Raw genomic sequence first — 20378 nt, forward strand, 5'->3', positions numbered from 1 at the left:
TTGCTGAAATTGCAAACCAGATAGCAGCTGATTAAAAAGCAAAATAACTCAAACACCGCAAATAATCTCAGAACATCCCTCTCTACATCAAGAGCGGCCCTTTAAGTAACATCGTCACGGATTTTCGACACTAAACTACAGGTGCCAGCATCCCATGACAGCACTAAGGCAGCAGCTGAAAGGATAGAAGAGTTAATAGAAGCAACGCCAGTTATGAGCAGTACAACCAATCACATCGCTCCGAAATGAGTGCGCGTCCGTCCCACCAGAAACTCCGCCTCTTTGCGCTATATAAGGCCAGCCGTAAACAGCCCCAACTCAGAGACATCTACGCAGAGACATCTGATAGAATCCGCAGTTCTTGCTTCAACAGTGCTTGAACGGAACTCGGCTTCTCCGGGCTAGAATCAAATATCCAACAGTCTTATTTCTACTTTAGCAAGTGCAGTGAAATCGTGACGTCATGAGCGCTCAGAGCCAGATCCGCCAGAACTACCATGAGGAGAGCGAGGCTGGAGTCAACCGCATTGCCAACCTGGAGCTGCAGGCCTCCTACCTCTATCTGTCTGTGGTGAGTCTGACCTCTGTTCCCTGCACATAAGCCCCATCACACTAAGCAGGGCTTGTTCTAGGAAAGGTAGATCTCTCAGGTATTTGCACTGGGGCCAAGAGCTTACAAGTAGTAGAAAGTGGGGATCCCACCAATACAGCTCATCTCTAACACTCTTCTTCTAGTCGTCTCACTTGATCCAACGTGAGCAGGCTCCACCCTTATTGTTTTGTCCAACTATACTCTATTTAAAGGGACACCAGTTCCTGTCTGTGCCTGTTTATTAACTTAAAGGGATACTGTCATGGAAAACATGTTTTTTTCCCAAAACATGTTAGTTAATAGTGCTGCTCCAGCAGAATTCGCCACTGAAATCCATTTCTCAAAAGAGCAAACTGATTTTTTTTATTTTATATTCAATTTTGAAATCTAACATGAGGCTAGACATTTTGTCAGTTTCCCAGCTGCCCCAGTCATGTGACTTGTGCCTGCACTTTAGGATGGAACTACTTTCTGGCAGGCTGGTATTTCTCCTACTCAATGTAACTGAATCAGTCAAAATAGTGTAGGATGGAGCACACAGTAGGCAGACTTTGCTGCAATGAATTTTATTTGGATCTGCATGGATCCTTTTTCAAGTGAGCACTGTGTGCTCCATCCTACACTATTTTGAATGATTACATGTTGGTCTACTAGTGTGGCCTGATTGGAAAGTGAACACATAGGTGGAAGTATTGGACTAAATCCATTGTAAATTAATCAGTCTCAGTGGGACATGGGATTTTACTATTGAGGTGACTTTTCATTCTAGAGTAGAAAGAACAGACGCACACCCTTCACCAGATCAGCCCGGTGCACAATCCCAAAGGATCCGGCAGCCTCCCTTATGTTAGAGAACAGAGAAGGATCTGCAAACAGGCATTCGAATTGCAGTGTTACCTGCTCGTTTATTGTCCGCACAATAAACGAGCAGGTAACACTACAATTCGAATGCCTGTGTGCCGATCCTTCTCTGTTCTCTGACTTTTCATTATAGCCTATGGGGAAAAACGCTGAGGCAGTTCGGGGAGGTAAGTCTCGCAAAAGACGTGATGATTAGTCGCCAGGCGACAATCTCCTCGTGTGGCCTTACCCTTAGGCTGCTGGGGGCGAAAGGGAGGGGGTGATATCACTCCAACTTGCAGTAAAGAGTAATTTAAGTTTATCAGAGCACATGAGTGGGGGCAGCTGGGAAACTGACAATATGTCTATCCCCATGTCAGATTTCAAAATTAAATATAACAATCTGTTTGCTCTTTTGAAAAATGGATTTCAGTGCAGAATTCTGCTGGAGCAGCACTATTAACTGACGTGTTTTGAAAATAAACATGTTTTCCCATGACAGTATCCCTTTAACTCCGTACCCTATACAACTGACTTGCAGTACAGAGTGTTACCTACTAGTCAAGTGACACCCACAAAATACTGAGGATCCTTGTTTATGTTTTGGGTGTCTGAGTCCTTAGTCACCTGCTGCTTTTATGGATAGGAGGGTGCAGCTATTTATGGCCATCCTGAATAGACTTTTTGGTAAAATGTGCCCTTCTAAATCCTAGCTGGGTGCAGAATGCTCTCACTATATAATTATTAATGTGCTGTTATCTCTCCTTCCCATGTAGGGCTATTTCTTCGATCGTGACGATGTGGCACTTTCCAAGTTCTCCAAATTCTTCCGCGAACTGTCTGAGAAGAAGCGGGATCATGCTGAAGACTTCCTGAAGTTCCAAAACAAGCGAGGGGGCCGTGTTATATTCCAAGACATCAAGGTAAGTGATATTCTTCCCTCCCTGAACCCTAGTTTTGGGCTTGCAATGCCAAATAAAGTTCCACACTGGTCCTGTTAGGAAAGACTAGTTGTACACAACGAGGCTTGCTTGAAAGCTGGTGGATCTTTAAGGCAATGTAGTAGTTGAGAAAATGCATTGGCAGACAATTGACTTTCTCTCAAGCTTTCCCCTTTAACATAGTAAGATCTTTGAACTTTGCTCAGCCACTGCCAAAAAGATATGTGCATGTCTTGTCTTCTAAAAAAAATTGAATGCTTGGTGATCCTAACTTTGACATTTCCATCCTTTAGAAACCTGATGCTGATGAGTGGGGCAATGGGACCAAGGCTATGGAGGTTGCCCTCAATCTTGAGAAGACCATCAACCAGGCTCTCCTTGACCTGCACAAAATTGCTACTGATCACGTTGACCCACATGTAAGTGAAGAGTTTGTGGTGTTTGAGGTCTAGTAGGGTGGTTCATATGACCATTTATAAATGGTCAACATTTTGGCAGATAATCCAGAACTGCCCCTGGATCCAGAAGCAGTGCACATACACAGCGTGTAAACACAAGCCAGATCATTGAGACCTTTGTACTATTTTCTCTCTTGGTAGATGTGTGACTATCTGGAACGTGAGTTCCTAGAGCAAGAAGTTAAACTGATGAAGAAGCTGGGAGACCACCTTACCAACCTGAGACGTGTAAAGGCTGCTGAAGATGGCATGGGAGAATACCTCTTTGATAAGCTGACCCTGAGTGACAGTGAATAAGTCCTGTCTCTAAATGTGTTGGTTACAGCTCCCGTCTGGCCAAGCACCCCCTTCCTCCCGCTTCTTACTATTGCTCATTTACTGAAATATAAAAGCTAAAATATGATCTCTGGAGTGTTGATTTGCATGATCTGCAGAACTAAAATAAATCTTTATCAGCATTAACTCCTGTCTGTCTTGTGTTGGGGGAACCCAAGAAAAATTCATGGGTTACACCTAATCAAGCCATATAAAGTCGGAAATTGCCTGCCTGTTCTAACCAAGTTGGCAATAAATTGGGGTAGAGATTTTCTGACAAATATCTTTTCAGGGCTTGGCTATTAGGCCAACTAGAACTCACTGGGTAATGTTGATATGGCTGCCTATCTGCGAAAGACCTAATTTCTGTGAATTAGTTACATACTGTAGATGTTCTATCCAGGGATGCCCTTGTGTCCCTTACATAATTACTGGTGAATATTGCATAAGAGGTTATCTTGTTGATATATTTATAGGAAGTTATGTACACGAGTAACTCTTCTCCAATGTAAAACAATCCCACCTAGGCTGGCCTTTCTTCATTGAGATTTTCTCATCTTGTTGTCCATCATAGGCAATACTGATTAAAGGGGTTGTTCACCTTTGTAACAAAATGACAAATCTAACAGTTCACATGAATGGAACAAACTTTTCCATAGAAATAGTTAACAGAAAAAGTACAGTTCAAGAGATATTCACCTCAGAAGTGTCCCTGTACTAATCCTTCAGTTCCACACAGACCCTGTGCTGGGAGGGGGTCACTGACCCCCAAAAACACTAGTGTTCACTTCCTCTTCCTTATGACATCACACATTGTACTGGCAGCTAACTTAACTCCTATTGGCTATGTCTGCTGTCAATCTGCCACTGCTTCCTGTGCTGGGGAATTTGAGCAGCATTCAGGTACTGAAGAGAAACTGTTACAAGTTTGTGAGAGGGAGGGGGAGTGTGGGCTGTGTACTGCAGAGACTTCAACTGTGCAGATGGGGGGGGGGGGGTCGAGGTGCTTGGGACCTGGAGTTTTACAGATAATGGATCTTTCCATAATTTGGATCTTCATACCTTAAGTCTACTAGAAAATCATGTAAACATTAAATAAACCCAATAGGCTGGTTTTGCTTCCAATAAGGATTAATTATATCTTAGTTGGGCTCAAGTACAAGCGACTATTTTATTATTACAGAGAAAAAAGAAATCATTTTTAAAATGGATACTATGGGAGATGACACTTATATTATAACGGTACTGTTTTCACCGAAGGCAATAAGAGGCATGCATAAATGATGGCTAAAAGTGCTCGTACATTCCCTTGCACATAGATGATGATATTACTCCAATCTAGACAAATGTTTTTCTGCATACATAGGAGGGCCCTGAAGAAGGAACCGACACCTACCTCTGTGTAGCTGAAAGATAGTGTGGTTAATACATGCCTCATGTTTCTGTTTACACCCTTGAAAGTGCTCAATCCCTTATCGCAGTGCTGTCCCATTTATATGGTACAGAGGGCCGGAATTTTTCTAATCTACATGGTGGAGGGCCGATAATTGAAGCCAGTGTTAGCCACTCCCAGTTTTTTAGACCACACCCACTTTAAACCACACCCCTGTTACCGCAAGACCATGTCCACATTAATAGCACACCAAAAAACCAGATGGTTGGTGCTCACTGCAGGCATCAGGGCTGGAACTGGGGGTAGGCAGCTATCTAGGACGCCATCATTGAGGAGCTCATTTTTAATGTTTTTTTTTTTTTAAGCGTTTAATAATTTGTTTGTTGTTATGGTAACTCAGTCCGGTGGATCAGATTTATTTTTGGCAGCTGTGTTGTACATTTTCTTGCTCTCTTAATTTAAAAACCATCATGTTAATGCAGGACAGGGGGCACTGATTAAAGCTCTTGCTTAGGGTGCCAAACTACCTTGGCCCGGCACTGGCAGGGATGCCACTCATATGTGAAAAAGGTTAAGTCATATTAAGACATACCCTTGAATCCATATGCCTCCTCTTCCCCTGTGTATAATACAGTACCCCAGCATATGATTAAACACCTTAGGGACCCCTAACAACAATTTTCAAATGTTAACAAAACCCCAGAACAAATACCAGGCTTGTGTTCCATTGGCATCATAGGTCAGGCAGAGTATGGCAAACACAGGGTGCAAAGAGCAGGCAAAGTATGGCAAACACAGGGAGCATAGGGAAGACAGAACAGAGCAGGAGACAGTAAAATCAGGACCAGTCTAATATGTACTACATACAGTAACACAATGCTGGAGCTCCATTAGCATTTTGAATAAGGTGTGATCAGGTGAACAATGTGGGCAGTTTCAGTCTGGCTCTCAGGTGTGAACAGTACAGGGCTTTAGGATATAAACAATAGAGGTGTCACAAGTGTGAACAATGCAGGAGGATCACAGGTGTGAACAATAGACAAATAACAGTGTGAATTTGATTAAACTATGCAGGGGCCAGTTAATCTCTGTAGTGATACTTTTTAAATTTTACAAATGGTAAGCAGACACAGCAGGTAGACTTTGATATGGAGGGCCACGTAAGGGGGGTCGGACAGTTGGATAGCCCTGCCTTATCGCATTTAGGAGCCCTCCTTTCCACTTAATGAAAGCTAGTGCTTTAAAGGACAAGGAAAGATTAAACTAGAATAAGGCTAGAAATGCTGTATTTTGTATACTAAACATAAATATGAACTTATTGCACCACAAGCCTAATCAAACAAATGATTTATGCTTTCAAAGTTGGCTACAGAGGGTCACCATCTTGTAACTTTGTTAAACATCTTTGCAAGACCAAGACTATGCACATGCTCAGTGTGGTCTGGGCTGCTTAGGGAGTCATAAATTATCAAAACGGCACAAGTCAAATAATATATTTCAGAAGCCGATACAGCAAGACTGATTAATAATCAGAATATACAGACTGCACTGGATATTGTGTTATGTAATCAAATGTGGATTTTATAGTTTTTGTATTGTTTGATACAAACTTTCTCCAACTCTGCAGAACCAGTGGCTGCAGCAAAATATTTCTCCAAATAGAATCCCTGTTTACATCTGGATCCATGAGTGGTGGTGTCCCTGCAGCAGGAGTTGGAAACATTAAAGGGGATGTAAAGGCAAAAATAAATTAAGATTGCTCTACAGTTCTTTTTCATTTAAGAAAGTAAAAATTAGATTTAATTTTTTGCCTTTACACGCCCTTTAAGAAACAAAGTAAAACCCTGTACAGGTGGCTGGAAACAACCACAATAAATAGGTATTGCTCCTGTCAATGTCTAAACATAACATTATTGATAATCTTGAATTAGGAAAGTCCAGTGACATATATAGATTGACAGCTGATTATAGGGGTCATTTACCATTGCCCCAATCTAACACAAGGTGTAGCGCAAGGCAATGCCAAGAGACAGGCAGTAAATAGCACTTTGTGCCCAGTTGACCTTCCTAACTTGCCATACTGAATGACACAACTAGGGGAATCCATGAGGATGCCCACATACCACCCCCAGCCCACTTCTCATGAATACTATCTCTGATCAGTGAGTAGTAGGGTTTGGGCTCTGAAGCCTAATAGGGCAACCGGCAAAGTGCAGAAAACATGCATTGCTCCTTTCTTTTGCACCCTGCCCACACGTTGGGGGGAATCAACAAAAGTAGAGAGAGCCCATTTTTGGAGTACAAGTGGTGGTAAACTGGAGTAAAATACTTTCTCCATATTCACAAACAGAAATCCGCATTTTTAAAAATGATTTACTTTTCCTCTGTAATAATAAAACAGTAGTTTGTACTTGACCTCCAACTAACATATAATTAATCCTTACTGGATGCAAAACCAGCCTATTGGTTTTATTTAATGTTTCCATAATTTTCTAGTAGACTAAAGGTAGGAAGATCTAAATTACAGAAAGATCCATTATCCAGAAAACCTCAGGTCCCAAGCATTCTGGATAAAAGGTCCCATACCTGTACTATATAAATTCATAATTCAGTTCAAATTATTCTAATGACCTTTCAAGGCAGTGAGCAGTAAAAAAGCACATAGGGTGCCCTACATGTGTGTATGTATGTATAACTTTATTTGTAAAGCTCTGTTAAAGAGCTGCAGCGCTGTGCAGTGCATAAAAATACAATATATATATATAAAAGTATACATGGGGGAGACAAATCACATAATAAATATATACAGAATCATAGGACAAAGAGCTTAAGTGCTATGTGGTAAGAGACGTAGTGGGAAGGAAGTCCCTGCCCCTTAGAGCTTACAGTCTAAGTGGATGGGAGGCTAACATACAGGCACAAATTGGAGATGAAAAAGTGCACAAGGTCATAGTCAGTAGGGACAGGACTAGGCTAATGTTCTAGTGCTTCAAAAGGCAGGCCCGGATTTGTGGAGAGGCCACTTTGGCCAGGGCAGGATTTTAGTGGCGGCATGCTGCACAATCACTCCCAGGCCCGGACTGGCAATCTGTGGGTTCTGGCAAATGCCAGAGGGGCTGCTATAAGGTGCCTTAGAAAGTCAGTATTTAGTGGGCTGGTGGGGGCTGTTTGGGCCTCTGAGTGGGCCTCTATGTACCTGAAATGCCAGGGCCTATTTAGATTCTCAGTCCGGACCTGATCACACCCACATTGGTTCAAAAACACTGGGGATGTGCAGGAGATACAATTGTTTTTTAAATCTCCCGTGCACCAATCCCCTTTGCTCCAGTCGCGATGATGAAAATTTGAGCGAATAAAAGGGAGGAGACGGGGGCCACGAACGACATTGGGCCTAGGGGCACCCGGTATGTAAATCCGGCCCTGCCAAAAGGTAGGCTCTTATTTTTTTTTCTTGAAGAGATTAAAAGGTGATTCCTTATGGAGGAATTCAGGGATGGAATTCCAGAGGTAAGGCGCAGCAAGATAGAAGGGTTTGAGACGAGAGGTGGAAGTGGATGGTTTGAAGAGAAGGGGGCTCTGAGAGGCGTAGAGAAGACGACTAGGAACAAATACCTCCCAACATTATTGAAGTAAAAAGAGGGACAAAAATTTTTTCCCCGCACATAGCGCAGCAATTTTTTGACCACACCCCTTTCTGTGGCCACACCCCCTATTTACCATGTTTGTTTTACCAAATTTGACAGGTTATGAAAGTTTGAAAATATTTCTCCTTATCTAAACTGTGTTTTTGTGTCTCAAAATTGTTACACAGTATCTTATTTGCACCTGTTAGCTGTTCTGGGCTCTCTGCTAAAAGCCAATTAAGTGAGAAACTTTGTTTCCTTTTCTGGTTCATTGCAGAGAAAAGAGGGACTTTCCAGTACAAATGAGGGACTGCGGGTTGAGCTGTCAAAAGAGGGACTGTCCCTCCGAAAAAGGGACAGTTGGGAGGTATGGAAACATATAGTGAGACAAGAGAAGAAATGTAGTGAGGAGCGGAGGAGTGAAGGGCTTTGAATGTTAGTAGAAGGATGATAAACCATCTTTATCACAATAAAAATGCATGTACAATGTATAAGCTGAATAAGATCCATCAAGTCTAAAAATGTATTAAAAGATGTTAATTCTCCTAATGGTAATTATTTTCCACTCCACATGAAGGTCTCTGTGTTGAGTAATAAACCTTTCTTTTTGGGCATTTATATTATTTGTTTGCTAATTCTTTAAATCGTATGAGTGCTGTCCTTGGTCCAGTATGTGTATATATATAATACATATCATTGGTTTGTTTTTCTCTTTTATTCCTGCACCAATACTGACACCTACAGGTTGCTTATGGGACTTTGTTACCTGTTTCTGCGTTTTCCCAAATGCAGATCAGATCGCAATATATAATAATGAAAGTAGCCATGCTAAAAATCATTTTCAGATTTATTTACCGCCTATATTAAGAATGCAATATAACCACAGATGTTGCCATTGTAGATGTTGAGAATTGTAGTACAACAGCTGGATACCTCTGCTTTTCACCTCCAACTAGTGGTCAGGGTATGGGTTTAGTTCTCTAATGCCAGTCTGAAGGATGATCCTGTATCAGGACAAGTGGCAGTAATATATGTGTTGGGGTGACTTCCAGCCCATTACGTATGACAATAAATATTCTATTTGAGCCTGACAAATACTTTACAGAAGCTGCTGCACGTCATTATCTCCACTGTGGGATTCCGGGGCTTCTCTGTTCTCTGCTCTATATTTCATATTTATTGGGCCTGGTGCTTCAGCTTTTTCATCACTTTGTTCTTTGCCTGCTTCAGGTGGAACATCATGTTTGCCATTTCATCTGTAAAACCCTAGAAAGTAAATGGTATTGTTAGAGCGTGAAAATACTATTGAACATTTGCAAGGTCCATTATTGACATTACTCTTACCCACAAGTTTCAGGTCATCAATCAACCTGGAAATGCATATGCTGAATGTCAGCCAGATGATCCAATTAATCAACCCATCAGTTGGATTAGTCCATCCATACACTAATATCCAGCCAATTATCCTGCATCATGATGAGCTGGATATTCCCCTTGACCAGGAGCACAGGCCCGGGGTGTCAGGTAAGTAAATATAACCACTTAGAGGTGCCTAACTTTTTGCCAGGAATTTTAAAAAAAGCACCTGCTTTAAGGCCACTGGGAGCAACATCCAGAGGGTTGGTGAGCAGAATGTTGCTTGCGAGCCACCGGGGTCGGATTTACATAGCGGATGCCCCTAGGCCCACTTCTGATCGTCACCAGACTTGCCTTCACGTGCACAAATTTTCATCATCCGGTCGGGAGCACGGAGGATTAGCACAGCGGAAATGTAAAAAACTATTGATATCTCCTTGGCTGCCCCAGAACTTCCGAACCAATGCGGATGTGGTTGGGCGGCATCAGTTGTGTAACTAGATATTACTGTTCCCCACAGCAAATTTTTTTTAGGCCTCCAAAATGTTTAGAGATTGATTGGTTTTACCAATATTTATTGAAACTGTATATGAATGAGGGCCTCATGGGGCCCCTATATCTCCTGGGCCCCCTGGAGCCGCAGGTTCTGCTTCCTCAATAGTTACTCCCCTGGGCGGCATGCCGCCCCCTAAAATCCTGCCACCCTAGGCTCGGGCCTTGGTGGCCTTTCCACAAATCTGGGCCTGCGAGCCACTGGTTGAGGAATACTGGATTACTAAATACGTTTTGGAGCCCAGCCGTCATATCAATCAGGGTTGCCATTGGTGGGGAGTACATTGATTACTGTAGTCCTTGAACCTGTAGCAGAGCAGGGCGTCAAAAATAAGCAATCTATTGTTAATACTGAAATATATAGTAAAATAAAGATTATAAATGGGTTTGTTTCCCTCAGAAAGTACCAGTGAGGGTAGAAATAGATTATATGCTCTACACCAACTTACTTTCACAGGAGGGACATGTGTGTTTCCTTGTTCACTTGGTCTCTTCATTGAATTTCCCTAAAGAAAAGTCAGACACAGGCAATTAAATTTAAAGAGACACACTACTACAGTAATATAGACAACTATGCATCCTGATCCTGACACCATTTTGTCAGCGAATTTCATTTTACACAGCATAGTAAATAGACCCCTTTGTGTTACCCCTAACATAAAGCCCATGGAACACAACAGACCTGACTCTGCTGCTGACATTACATGGGGCCTGACAGTACACAGACTTCACTAGTCAGTATTAACCTGAGCCAATGACATTAACAAAATTGGCTGTCTATTAAAATATACACAAGCGTCATGATCACATACTTACATATACTTTCAGATCTTCATAGATGGGTGACATGGTGTTCTCCCATTCATCATAAGCGTCATTACTTGCCTCGTACTTTTCATGCTTCCTGGTAAACCACAAATAATCACTATTTAACAGCGTATTATGTGTCAGATAATACTCCCATAATGATACAACAGCTAGAAGTACTAAGACAATAATAAGTCACAGGACTGCAGCCATATCCTTAGATACAGGTCATGGAACTGTAATGGGGTATAATGGGGTTCCACAGTTTCACTGGGGTTGCAATAGCCCTTATAATGTGCTGATGTATTGTTAGTGAGAATGGTGAATCTGTTGTGTTCAAGGTTGCTACTCACTGGTCATATCACACCCTCTGCTATTATCTTCCTGGGGCAGAAGCTTGCTTATAATTAATAATACACTGCACATTCAGGATCCATGCAACAGGCCCATTCATTCCTATACGTCTCATTACCATGAATTTATCATCCCAGGTCTGAGAAGGTATGATATTATTAAATTAAAAAATGTGTTCAATGTTAAAAAAAAACCCAAACTTCATGCCTGTAAGAGGGTGACAAAATGGTTAAAATATGGTCTTTGTAATGTATATTTTTTAACCAATAGATGGCAGAAGAGAGTTTTTGTTAACAGCAAAGGAAAGGGTGTAATTACTACATGTTACCACCAGAAAAATTGAGCCTCCCTGAAAATATTCTAGAAAAAGGGGAGGGACCCCAAAGCTTATAAAAAAGAAGGCAGAGTCAGGTGTGGTCCTGTTAGGAACATCAGAACATCTAAACTTTAGGGGGTTGCCAGGTTGGCGGGTTTCTAGCCAAATTGGGCTAGTTTTAAAAATTTGTGGCGGGTTTTAAAAGTCCAAACCTTGTGTTGTAATATATATACCTCGGGTATATATATCACAACACTGTCACTTGTATTTCATCCTTGATAAAGGTCCAAATGCCGAAACGTTGGTTACACGAGTGATGACTCAATAAACACATTTGTTTGAAGATTATTGGAGTGCTGGTCTATATATATATATATATATATATATATATATATATATATATATATATATATATATATATATATATATATATATATATATATATATATATATATATATATATATATATATATATATATATATATACACTTTTTGGCTAGTTTTTGATAGACTTTGGCTGGTTTTGAATTATAAACCTGGCAACCCTGGTAGAATCTGTCAGGGTAGCTAGGACATGAGTAGTTTTTAAAAAGTTATGGCCCAAAATGGAGAGTTAGTTAAGGGTACAGGAAGGACCCTGGTGTGATTAAAGCTAATGTCCAAGAAGTAGTTTGGAAGGACCCAGTAGGAAGCATCTGGCAAATCAGTTGCGTTAAGCCCTGTGAAAGGGACTGTGTTAGTCTCCAAAAGGGTCTAAAATGGAGGGCAGGATCAGGTGTGGTCCTCTTTGGCCAATCGGCACATCTAACAACAGGTAGGAACAAACTAGGTGGGAAAAGCTGCCAGGGTAGTAAAAACAGGAATAGTTTTTGGCACAGCTTATCCTAGGGATGAGAGGGAACAGCTACCAAGAGCAGCCTGTTCCCCCACCCAGGAGTGAGAAGGGGTTAGTACCTCAACGGGTACTTTGTAAATTAGGGCCCTAGTGGTAGTTTGGAAGGACCCAAAAGGAATCACCTGGCAAAGCTGGTACTGTTGGGTTAAGCCCTGTGAAAGACGCTGTGTGAGTCTCCCTGAGTGAAAGTACTGGAGGCTCAAAGTGAAAGGGGTGAATGAACAGAAGGAAATATGTGGGACTAACTATAATTCTTCAAATATAGTGCTGCTTCCTTGTGTAAAGAATGTGACCTGCTGTGTGTGTTACATATCTTGTGGTGTCAGGCAAGTCCCTGAGGCCTACAAATAGACAGGTCTGCCAGTGTACCAGGTGGTGGACCAGACTGTAGGACAGTTCCCAGCAGCTCTTTTATTTCCAGCACAGAGCCATATCTCACTAATACCATTTACCATATTTTACATTAAACAGTGGTCCCTTGGTGTCAGGCCAGCAGCTTAGACGTAGGAGGTCCAGTCTGACACCATGGAGGCTTTCCTTTCTATGTTATTACCTAGAAATAGCAGTTATATAAAGATCATGGAGAACTGGGCTACTTCATAATTTTAGCATTAAAGCAGCAATATTGCTGCTGTACTATTAAACAAGGATACTTACATAATCTGAGCAATGAGTTCTTTCAGAGCCAGAGCCACCTTAGTGGCCTCGTTCACACGTCCTTCTATAGCCAGACGGGCACTAATCTGGGCACTGTGGATCTGCAGGACACTCATATTAAGGGCTTCCAGAGCAGCTAAACTAATGGAAAAGAGAAGTAAAATGCCCCAGTCAGACAACCAGTGTATGTAATTTACATGTTCATATGCCTTGGCAGGGGTATAGCTTGATGCCTATTGGCTCCACCTAAAAATGAATTGTTCTCAAAATCCAGTAAACTCCAGTATATCTCCCCCTAGCAATCAAGATCAAAAGTATGGGTTGGGTTTTGAGTGGGTGGGAAGAAGTGAGTTGCCTCTGTGTGTATATATTTTTGTAGTTCAGGTCTTGTTCTGGTAGAGTATTATTGTCTCTAAGCCTAATAGCTGACTCCCTTCTATAAAATATTTTCCTAATCTGTTACTAGTGCCCTCAATGGCAATTCATTGTTTACTACAGGTATGTTTGAGGGTGCAGGGGTTATGGTAGAAAGTCAAGCTTTGGGTACAACATTAGACTCACGTAGGGTTACGTTACTTGTCTAGATCTTGGCCAGATATAGTCACTGGATAAAACAATACATTGAGGGGGTTATTTATTAAAGTCCAAATGCAAAAAACTAGAAAAAAACGAGGTTTTTTTTTTTACTATAAAATCCAAATTTTTAGTAGAATTTTTTGAGATTTATTATACCCCCGAGGATGGGAAAAAGTCTGAATCCAAAAATCCTCCATCTTAGACCTGCCAAGGTTGTAAATAAGTCAATATGAGAGGTCCCTATCCTATTTGGAAGTTACTGTGGTCTGTGCTGGATTTAGCCAGAAAATTCCACTACTGCGGGAAAAAATCCAAAAATTCTGACTTTTCTGGGAAAAAGCCCAAAAAAAATCAATCGATTTGGGGGGAAAAAATCTGAAAAATTTTTATGATTTGGATTTTCACTCTATTTTATCAAGTTTGTCCACAATCCAATTAAATCGTGCTTTTTTTAAACAATAAATAAAGTCCAATCGTGGATTCTAGTTTGGTCTGACTTTTTTTTATTTAAATAAGACCCTATGTGTTGGAACTGCATGTGTCTCTATAATAGGATAATATAATTTATATCATAAAGTAATACGATTTCTTTTCAGTGCCTCCCCCTGTCCATGATACTCACCAGTCATTGGTCACTGGCCTTCTATGAGTCAGAATCCGGTGGCCTCTCCTTCCATCCTGCATGCAAAATGTCAGCTGCACTTGGACTGGTAGTTGGGAGTGACGCAGCGCATCTGTGATCCAATCACACAGGCAAATGCATATCTTAGTCCAACACACCCATACTAGCTTGCTTCATATCACCATTGCTAAAACATCAATATTTACTGAAATATACAGACTCATTTATGAGCAGGAAAGCAGGGTGCAAAGTGCAAAAACCAGGCCCACACTTTTTGCACTTTTAACCCTTGCCTAAGTAAATTGCTGCAGGTATTTCTCTGTTTGGAGCACAAACACCTAGAGCCAGCCTGGTGAACAAAGTACTGCCAGAGGGGGAACCTCGACACGTAGCATCAGGACCGCCATCAGAAATAACAGGGCCCCATACGACAAAATTTCCTGGGCCCCCTGAGCTGTGCCCACTGCAAGCCCCACCTACAGGTCCGCCCTTGGTGGCTAGGGTTCCCACATGTTAAAAAAAATAAAAAGATATTGGTGGTCAGGGCCCCCCATAAAAAAACATTTGTGGCCAGGGCCCCCCCATTAAAAAATATTGGTGGCTAGGACCCCACACGAGAAAAAAAAAATTGGTGGCCAGCCCCCCCCCCACATTATAAGAAAATTGGTGGCCAGGGCCCCTTAAATGTCCATGCCTTCCCGAAGTCAGCAGCTCTCATAAAGATCGGGGGCCCGGCTAATCAAGTAAGTGTGGCGTGGCCAGGCCCCCCTTACCCTCAGGGCCCCCTACAACTCTCCCCCCTGTCCCCCCCTGATGGCTGCCCTGCGTAGCATTACATTCAGTGGCGTAACTAGATGTTATTGGGCCCCACAGCATATTCATTTTATGACCCCCCAACATAATTATAGATTGCCCTGTTTTACCAATAATTGTTAAAATGCTCACTATTTTGGACTCTGGGAGGCCCCTGAAGCCGCAGGGTCTGCTTCCTCTGTAGTTACGCCCCTGATTATATTGCTAATAATTTCTTTTTATAAGAATAAACCATTTTTCTTAATCACCCTCAATCTTGGATGAATGGATGTCAAACTCCATAGACAGCACGGTATCAGGTGTGGTGCTTCCAATGGTTCGCTCCAATATAGATGCAGAGTGCCCCTCGTATACGAAATACCTGGCCACAGAGGGAAAAAAAAGGACAAAAACCAATAGAGTAAACCGTCATGGGGCACCACTTCTGATCACAAGAACATACTGTATTGTACCCTGCTGAGGGCCCATTACTTCCGGTCATGCGGATTATTTATTTAAGGAAAAACTGACAATTCTCTAAAAAACAATTCTTCAATAATACATTGAAATGTATAGAAACCCTGCAGGATTCATAGCTGAAAATATGGAATGCACTCTTTAAATATTGTAAATATTCAGACTCATTTACGACTGCAGCCGTGAGTGTGGCTGCTATAAAATGAAAACACCTCGTGTTGTGCCTTGTCTTGTTGTACTTGCATCCACACACATGCACTCCTTGCACTCTCTTATAATTGTCACCACGTCCATTGATGAACTAGCCAATTGGCACACAGGAACCCTGGAGCTACCACTCTCTTCAAATTGCCAGTAATCCCAGGGTACTCTCTGCAGGCTGCATTAAAGGGCCAGTTCACTTTTGAGTTAACTTTTTAGTATGTTATAGAATGGCAACTTTTCAATTGGTCTTCATTATTTATTTATTATAGTTTTCAAATTATTTTATTCTGATTCTTTTCAGCTTTCAAATGGGGGTCACTGATCTCAATCTAAAAAACAAAAGCTCTGTAAGTCTACACATTTATTTTTATTGCTACTTTTTATTACTCATCTTTCTACTCAGTCCTCTCCTAATCATGTAAGGGTAATGTGGACCCTAGCAACCAGACAACTGAAATTGTAAACTGGAGAGCTGTTGAATAAAAAAGCTAAATAACTTAAAAACCACAAATAATAAAAAATGAAAACCAATTGCAAATTGTCTCAGAATATCACTCCCTTTATCATACTAAAAATTGAACAACCCCTTTAAAAGGTGAGGCAGACTTGCGTCCAGAGAATCACTTGCAAAGGTCATTTTTATGCAGAACATAAGAGCCATCTTTATGTGGCTGCCATGTTTGTTGTAACGCACCAGGAGGTCCTTAAAGATATGGCGCTATAATTTCAATCTCACTTAGCTTTCAGTCAGTTCATATAACTACAGATACCGCAATAAAATCAAACTGGTTCTGTATCAGAGCAACCTTGGTATGTATTGCCATTATAATAAACCTTCCCCTTACACTTACATGTAACTGGGTAGGTAAACCCTCACATTCACGTCTGTAGCATTGATTTCTTCTTCCAGAATAGACTGGAACTCTTGGGCCAACTTCAGAGGATGGACAATATTCACCTACAGAGCCAAATAACAATTAGTGTCAGTCTATATTTTTTATCAGATCATAGTATTGGTAATTAGTAGCCTTCCTGTCATTAGTAGCTTCCTATAAAATCCCTGGGAGAGAGCTGATATATTTACCCCGTAGGGTAAGGTCACACAGGGAGATTCTGGGAGATTTAGTCGCCTGGCGACTAATCGCCTCTTCTTCTGGGCGACAATCTCCCCGAACTTTTCCCTGCCTTCCCGCCAGCTATATTGAAAAATCGCCAGCGGGGTGGCACTCGCGGCGCTTCATTTTCCAAAGTTGCCTCACGAGGAAACTTCGGGCGACATCCTTTTATAGAATGGCCAATCTAAGCAACTTTTCAATTGGTCTTCATTATATTTTTTTTTATAGTTTTTGAATTATTTGCATTTTTCTTCTGACTCTTTCCAGCTTTCAAATGAGGGTCACTGACCCATCTAAAAGCAAATGCTCTGTAAGATTACAAATGAATTGCTATTGCCATGTTTTTTTGCTCATCTTTCTATTCAGGCCTCTCCTATTTATATTCCAGTTTCTTATGCAAATCAATGCATGGTTGCTAGGGTAATTTGGACCCTAGCAACTAGATTTCTGAAATTGCAAACTGGAGAGCTGCTGAATAAAAAGCTAAATACTTCAAACACCACAAATAATAAAAATATGAACCAATTGCAAATAGTCTCAGAATATCATTCTCTACATCATACTAAAAGTTAATTTAAAGGTGAACAACCCCTTTAAATATATTAAGCGGTGCAGTGAAATTACTTGTTTGCACAATTAGAAAAGCAAATTGGAGGCAATAAGAAAATTAAGGCAGAAAAAAATCTTGACTAATACAAAAACAAAGAGTAGTATTAAGCAGTGTATTGAATGTTAAAATAGACGAATTAAAAAGGAACTATTTCACCATGGTGTCAGAGAAAGATCACGCCCCATTTTCTGCTCTCTACACAAAAGCTTCAAGAAAGTAGCTAGATACAATTAGAATGAATTATACAAACCTACTGTGGTAGAAGATGTAGCTACAACTTCCCAGAATGAATACATTTGTGTTTATTTATTTTATGCACATAGTCCATTTAATACCTACGTTCCCCCAAGACAGTATTAAAGTGCCTTTAGCCTAAATGTTGAAAAACAAAAAATTGGGATCCTAACACTTTACAGGTATGGGACCTGTTATCCAGAATGCTCAGGACCTGAGGTTTTGTGGATAATGGATCTTTCCATAATTTTGTCTTCATGCCTTAAGTCTACTAGAAATTTATGTAAACATTAAGGGACAGATTTATCAAAGGTCGAGTTATATTCAACCTATTTTTGTGTACTTCGACTAGGGAACAGTCCAAATTTGATTCGAATTTAAAAAAAATTCAAAAATTCGAATATCGAAATTTATCATGTACTGTCTCTATAAAAATTGGTGGACTTTGAAAAATCAAAGTTTTTTTTTTCCTTCGATTCGAATTCGGCCGATTACGGACCTATTCGACCAAAAAAAAATTTGAATTTCTCAATTTTTTTCAATTTGAAATTCAACCCTTGATAAATATGCCCCTAAATAAACCCAATAGGCTGATTTTGCCTCCAATAAGGATTAATTATATCTTAATTGGGATCAAGTACAAGTTATTGTTTTATTATTACAGAGAAAAAGGAAATACTTTTTAAAAATGTGGATTATTTGGAAAAAATGGAGCCTATGGAAGACAGCCTTTCTGTAATTCAGAGCTTTCTGTATAACGGGTTTCCGGATAATAGGTTTCCGGATACCGGATCCCATACCTGTATATCAAAAGACAATTACTAGTGATTGTTGTATGACTGAATAAATGTGTACCTTACCTTGCCTCCAGTCTTATCAGCTAACTGCCCTAGTTCAGACAACCTGCAGTCAGTCCCTTCTATGGTCAGCACTGACACTACCACACTGTAGGGAAAAATGTAATATGTTAGGTCTGCAAAAAAGAAAGTCAAGGACTTCTTATATCTACAAGTGCTGAGTCGTATTATTCTATCCACAATATCCCTAACTTGCCAGTTGCCTTTCCCTGGAACAATATTAGGTTGGCCTTACAGAAATTGGAGGTTTCTGAAGGTTGGAGGTTTCAGAAGTTTGGAGGAGTTGGAGGTTTCAGAAGGTTGGTATTTTAAAAATTGAAAAAAAGGGAGGATTTGACATGTGGAAATCCTACACATCAGTAATCAGGTTGTTTTTCCTTTGTAACATTATTCCCTTAAATGGCATGTAAAGGCAAAAAAATAAAATCCCATTTTTACTTTCTTTAATGAAAAAGAAACCTATCTCCAATATACTTTAATTGAAAAATGTGTACAGTTTTTATAAGAAACTGTATGCAGTGAAATTCTCCCTTCATTTACTGCTGTGGATAGGAATTGTCAGATGGTCCCTAACTGCTGAGCAGGGAAACAATCATACTTATGAACAGCAGGGGGAGCCCCCGCCTTACTTCCCAGCCATACAGAACTCAAACAGCTTTGTTTATGATCCCTAAGCAGCCCAGACCACACTGAGCATGTGCACAGTCTTAGTCTTGCAATGTGTAACAAAGTTACAAGATGGTGACCCACTGTGGCCAACTTTGAAAGCATAAATCATTTGTTTGATTAGGCTTGTGGTGCAGTAAGTTCATGTTTATATTTAGTATACAAAATACAGCATTTCTAGCCTCATTCTATTTTAGACTTTACATGCCCTTTAAATCTTATATAGGGAGAATGTATATGTACAGTATACTTGTTTTAGGGGATCTTAGATTAAAACACAAGGCCTAACCTATTCTGAAGAGCCAAATCAGATAAGCTGGTGTAGAAGAGCCGGGAAGACTGATAGGCATGCTCTTCAGCAATATCCTCCAGGTTCCCCAGGTACGTGTTGGCTCTGCCGTCAGTGCAGATGATCACCTGAATTCCCAGGAGAAAAAAGGGAGATGAAAAATGTGTCTGTAATGCAATGATTTGAATAAAGCACCTGAAAAACATCTCGAGTGCCTGTTCTTTCTTCCTTTATATGGTCTTGGAATTTCTCTGTGACTTCAAATATCCTTAAATTTTACAGTAGGGGCTACATTATTCCCTTATATGGTATAAATGAAAGGGTTCACTACTCCCTATGTATTAATAATCCAGACTCACTTGCCTTGGATCCTGGTTTCTGAGCTGCCATCGCTATGGAGACCAATGCTGCAGGTCCAAGTGCCGTTGCTCCCATTTCATTCAAACTGTTGTAACACAAGACATGTTATTGTCTGCGTCTGAATTAATGCCCAGTTATTAATTCTGCTTTGGAAAGTTGATCAGACAACACTTTTTTTAAAAGGCACATAATGCTGCCCATTGTTAAAAACAGACATACATGACTGCTGTGGGCCTGAACTTAATTGTCTGCAAAATTAAATGTTTGTAATTGAAACCCAGCAACCTTTGTATCTTAAAAATGAAAGAAAAAAATGTACACTCTCAAAACAAATTCATGTAAAGTTGGTCAGGGTGCTCAGAAATCTGAGCACTTTTGCAATTTGCATTCATTATTTTTCTTTGTGCTCTGCATCAGAATTGAATAATAATCATCCCTATAGCATGAACTATAGCATGATGGTCGGTGGGGCCCGCT

At 40.6% G+C, this 20378-nt stretch overlaps 2 protein-coding genes across 3 annotated transcripts in view; one reads left to right on the top strand and one right to left on the bottom strand.

The window, feature by feature from the left end:
* The first annotated feature begins 350 nt into the window (after nucleotides 1-350).
* MGC53066 (uncharacterized protein) lies at nucleotides 351-3293 on the top strand. Its single transcript, NM_001086183.1, has 4 exons — nucleotides 351-571; nucleotides 2209-2355; nucleotides 2667-2792; nucleotides 2973-3293. Exons 1-4 carry the CDS (start codon nucleotides 464-466, stop codon nucleotides 3126-3128), a joined length of 537 nt encoding a protein of 178 aa, NP_001079652.1. The 5' UTR covers nucleotides 351-463; the 3' UTR covers nucleotides 3129-3293.
* A 5698-nt stretch (nucleotides 3294-8991) lies between these two features.
* Nucleotides 8992-20378, bottom strand: part of LOC108696757 (circularly permutated Ras protein 1) — a 39242-nt gene continuing 27855 nt past the window's right edge. For both annotated transcript variants that reach the window (XM_018226376.2, XM_041569623.1), the window contains 10 exons: nucleotides 19905-19986; nucleotides 19542-19669; nucleotides 18590-18674; nucleotides 16622-16728; nucleotides 15359-15471; nucleotides 14298-14409; nucleotides 13100-13240; nucleotides 10887-10974; nucleotides 10520-10576; nucleotides 8992-9428 (listed from right to left, as the gene is read on the bottom strand). In XM_018226376.2, coding sequence (XP_018081865.1) covers nucleotides 9339-9428; nucleotides 10520-10576; nucleotides 10887-10974; nucleotides 13100-13240; nucleotides 14298-14409; nucleotides 15359-15471; nucleotides 16622-16728; nucleotides 18590-18674; nucleotides 19542-19669; nucleotides 19905-19986 — 1003 coding nt within the window. In that variant the 3' untranslated portion in view covers nucleotides 8992-9338. The remainder of the gene's footprint in view (nucleotides 9429-10519; nucleotides 10577-10886; nucleotides 10975-13099; nucleotides 13241-14297; nucleotides 14410-15358; nucleotides 15472-16621; nucleotides 16729-18589; nucleotides 18675-19541; nucleotides 19670-19904; nucleotides 19987-20378) is intronic.

Source organism: Xenopus laevis, chromosome 7L, assembly GCF_017654675.1.
Source record: "Xenopus laevis strain J_2021 chromosome 7L, Xenopus_laevis_v10.1, whole genome shotgun sequence".
NCBI classification, from domain to species: domain Eukaryota; kingdom Metazoa; phylum Chordata; class Amphibia; order Anura; family Pipidae; genus Xenopus; species Xenopus laevis.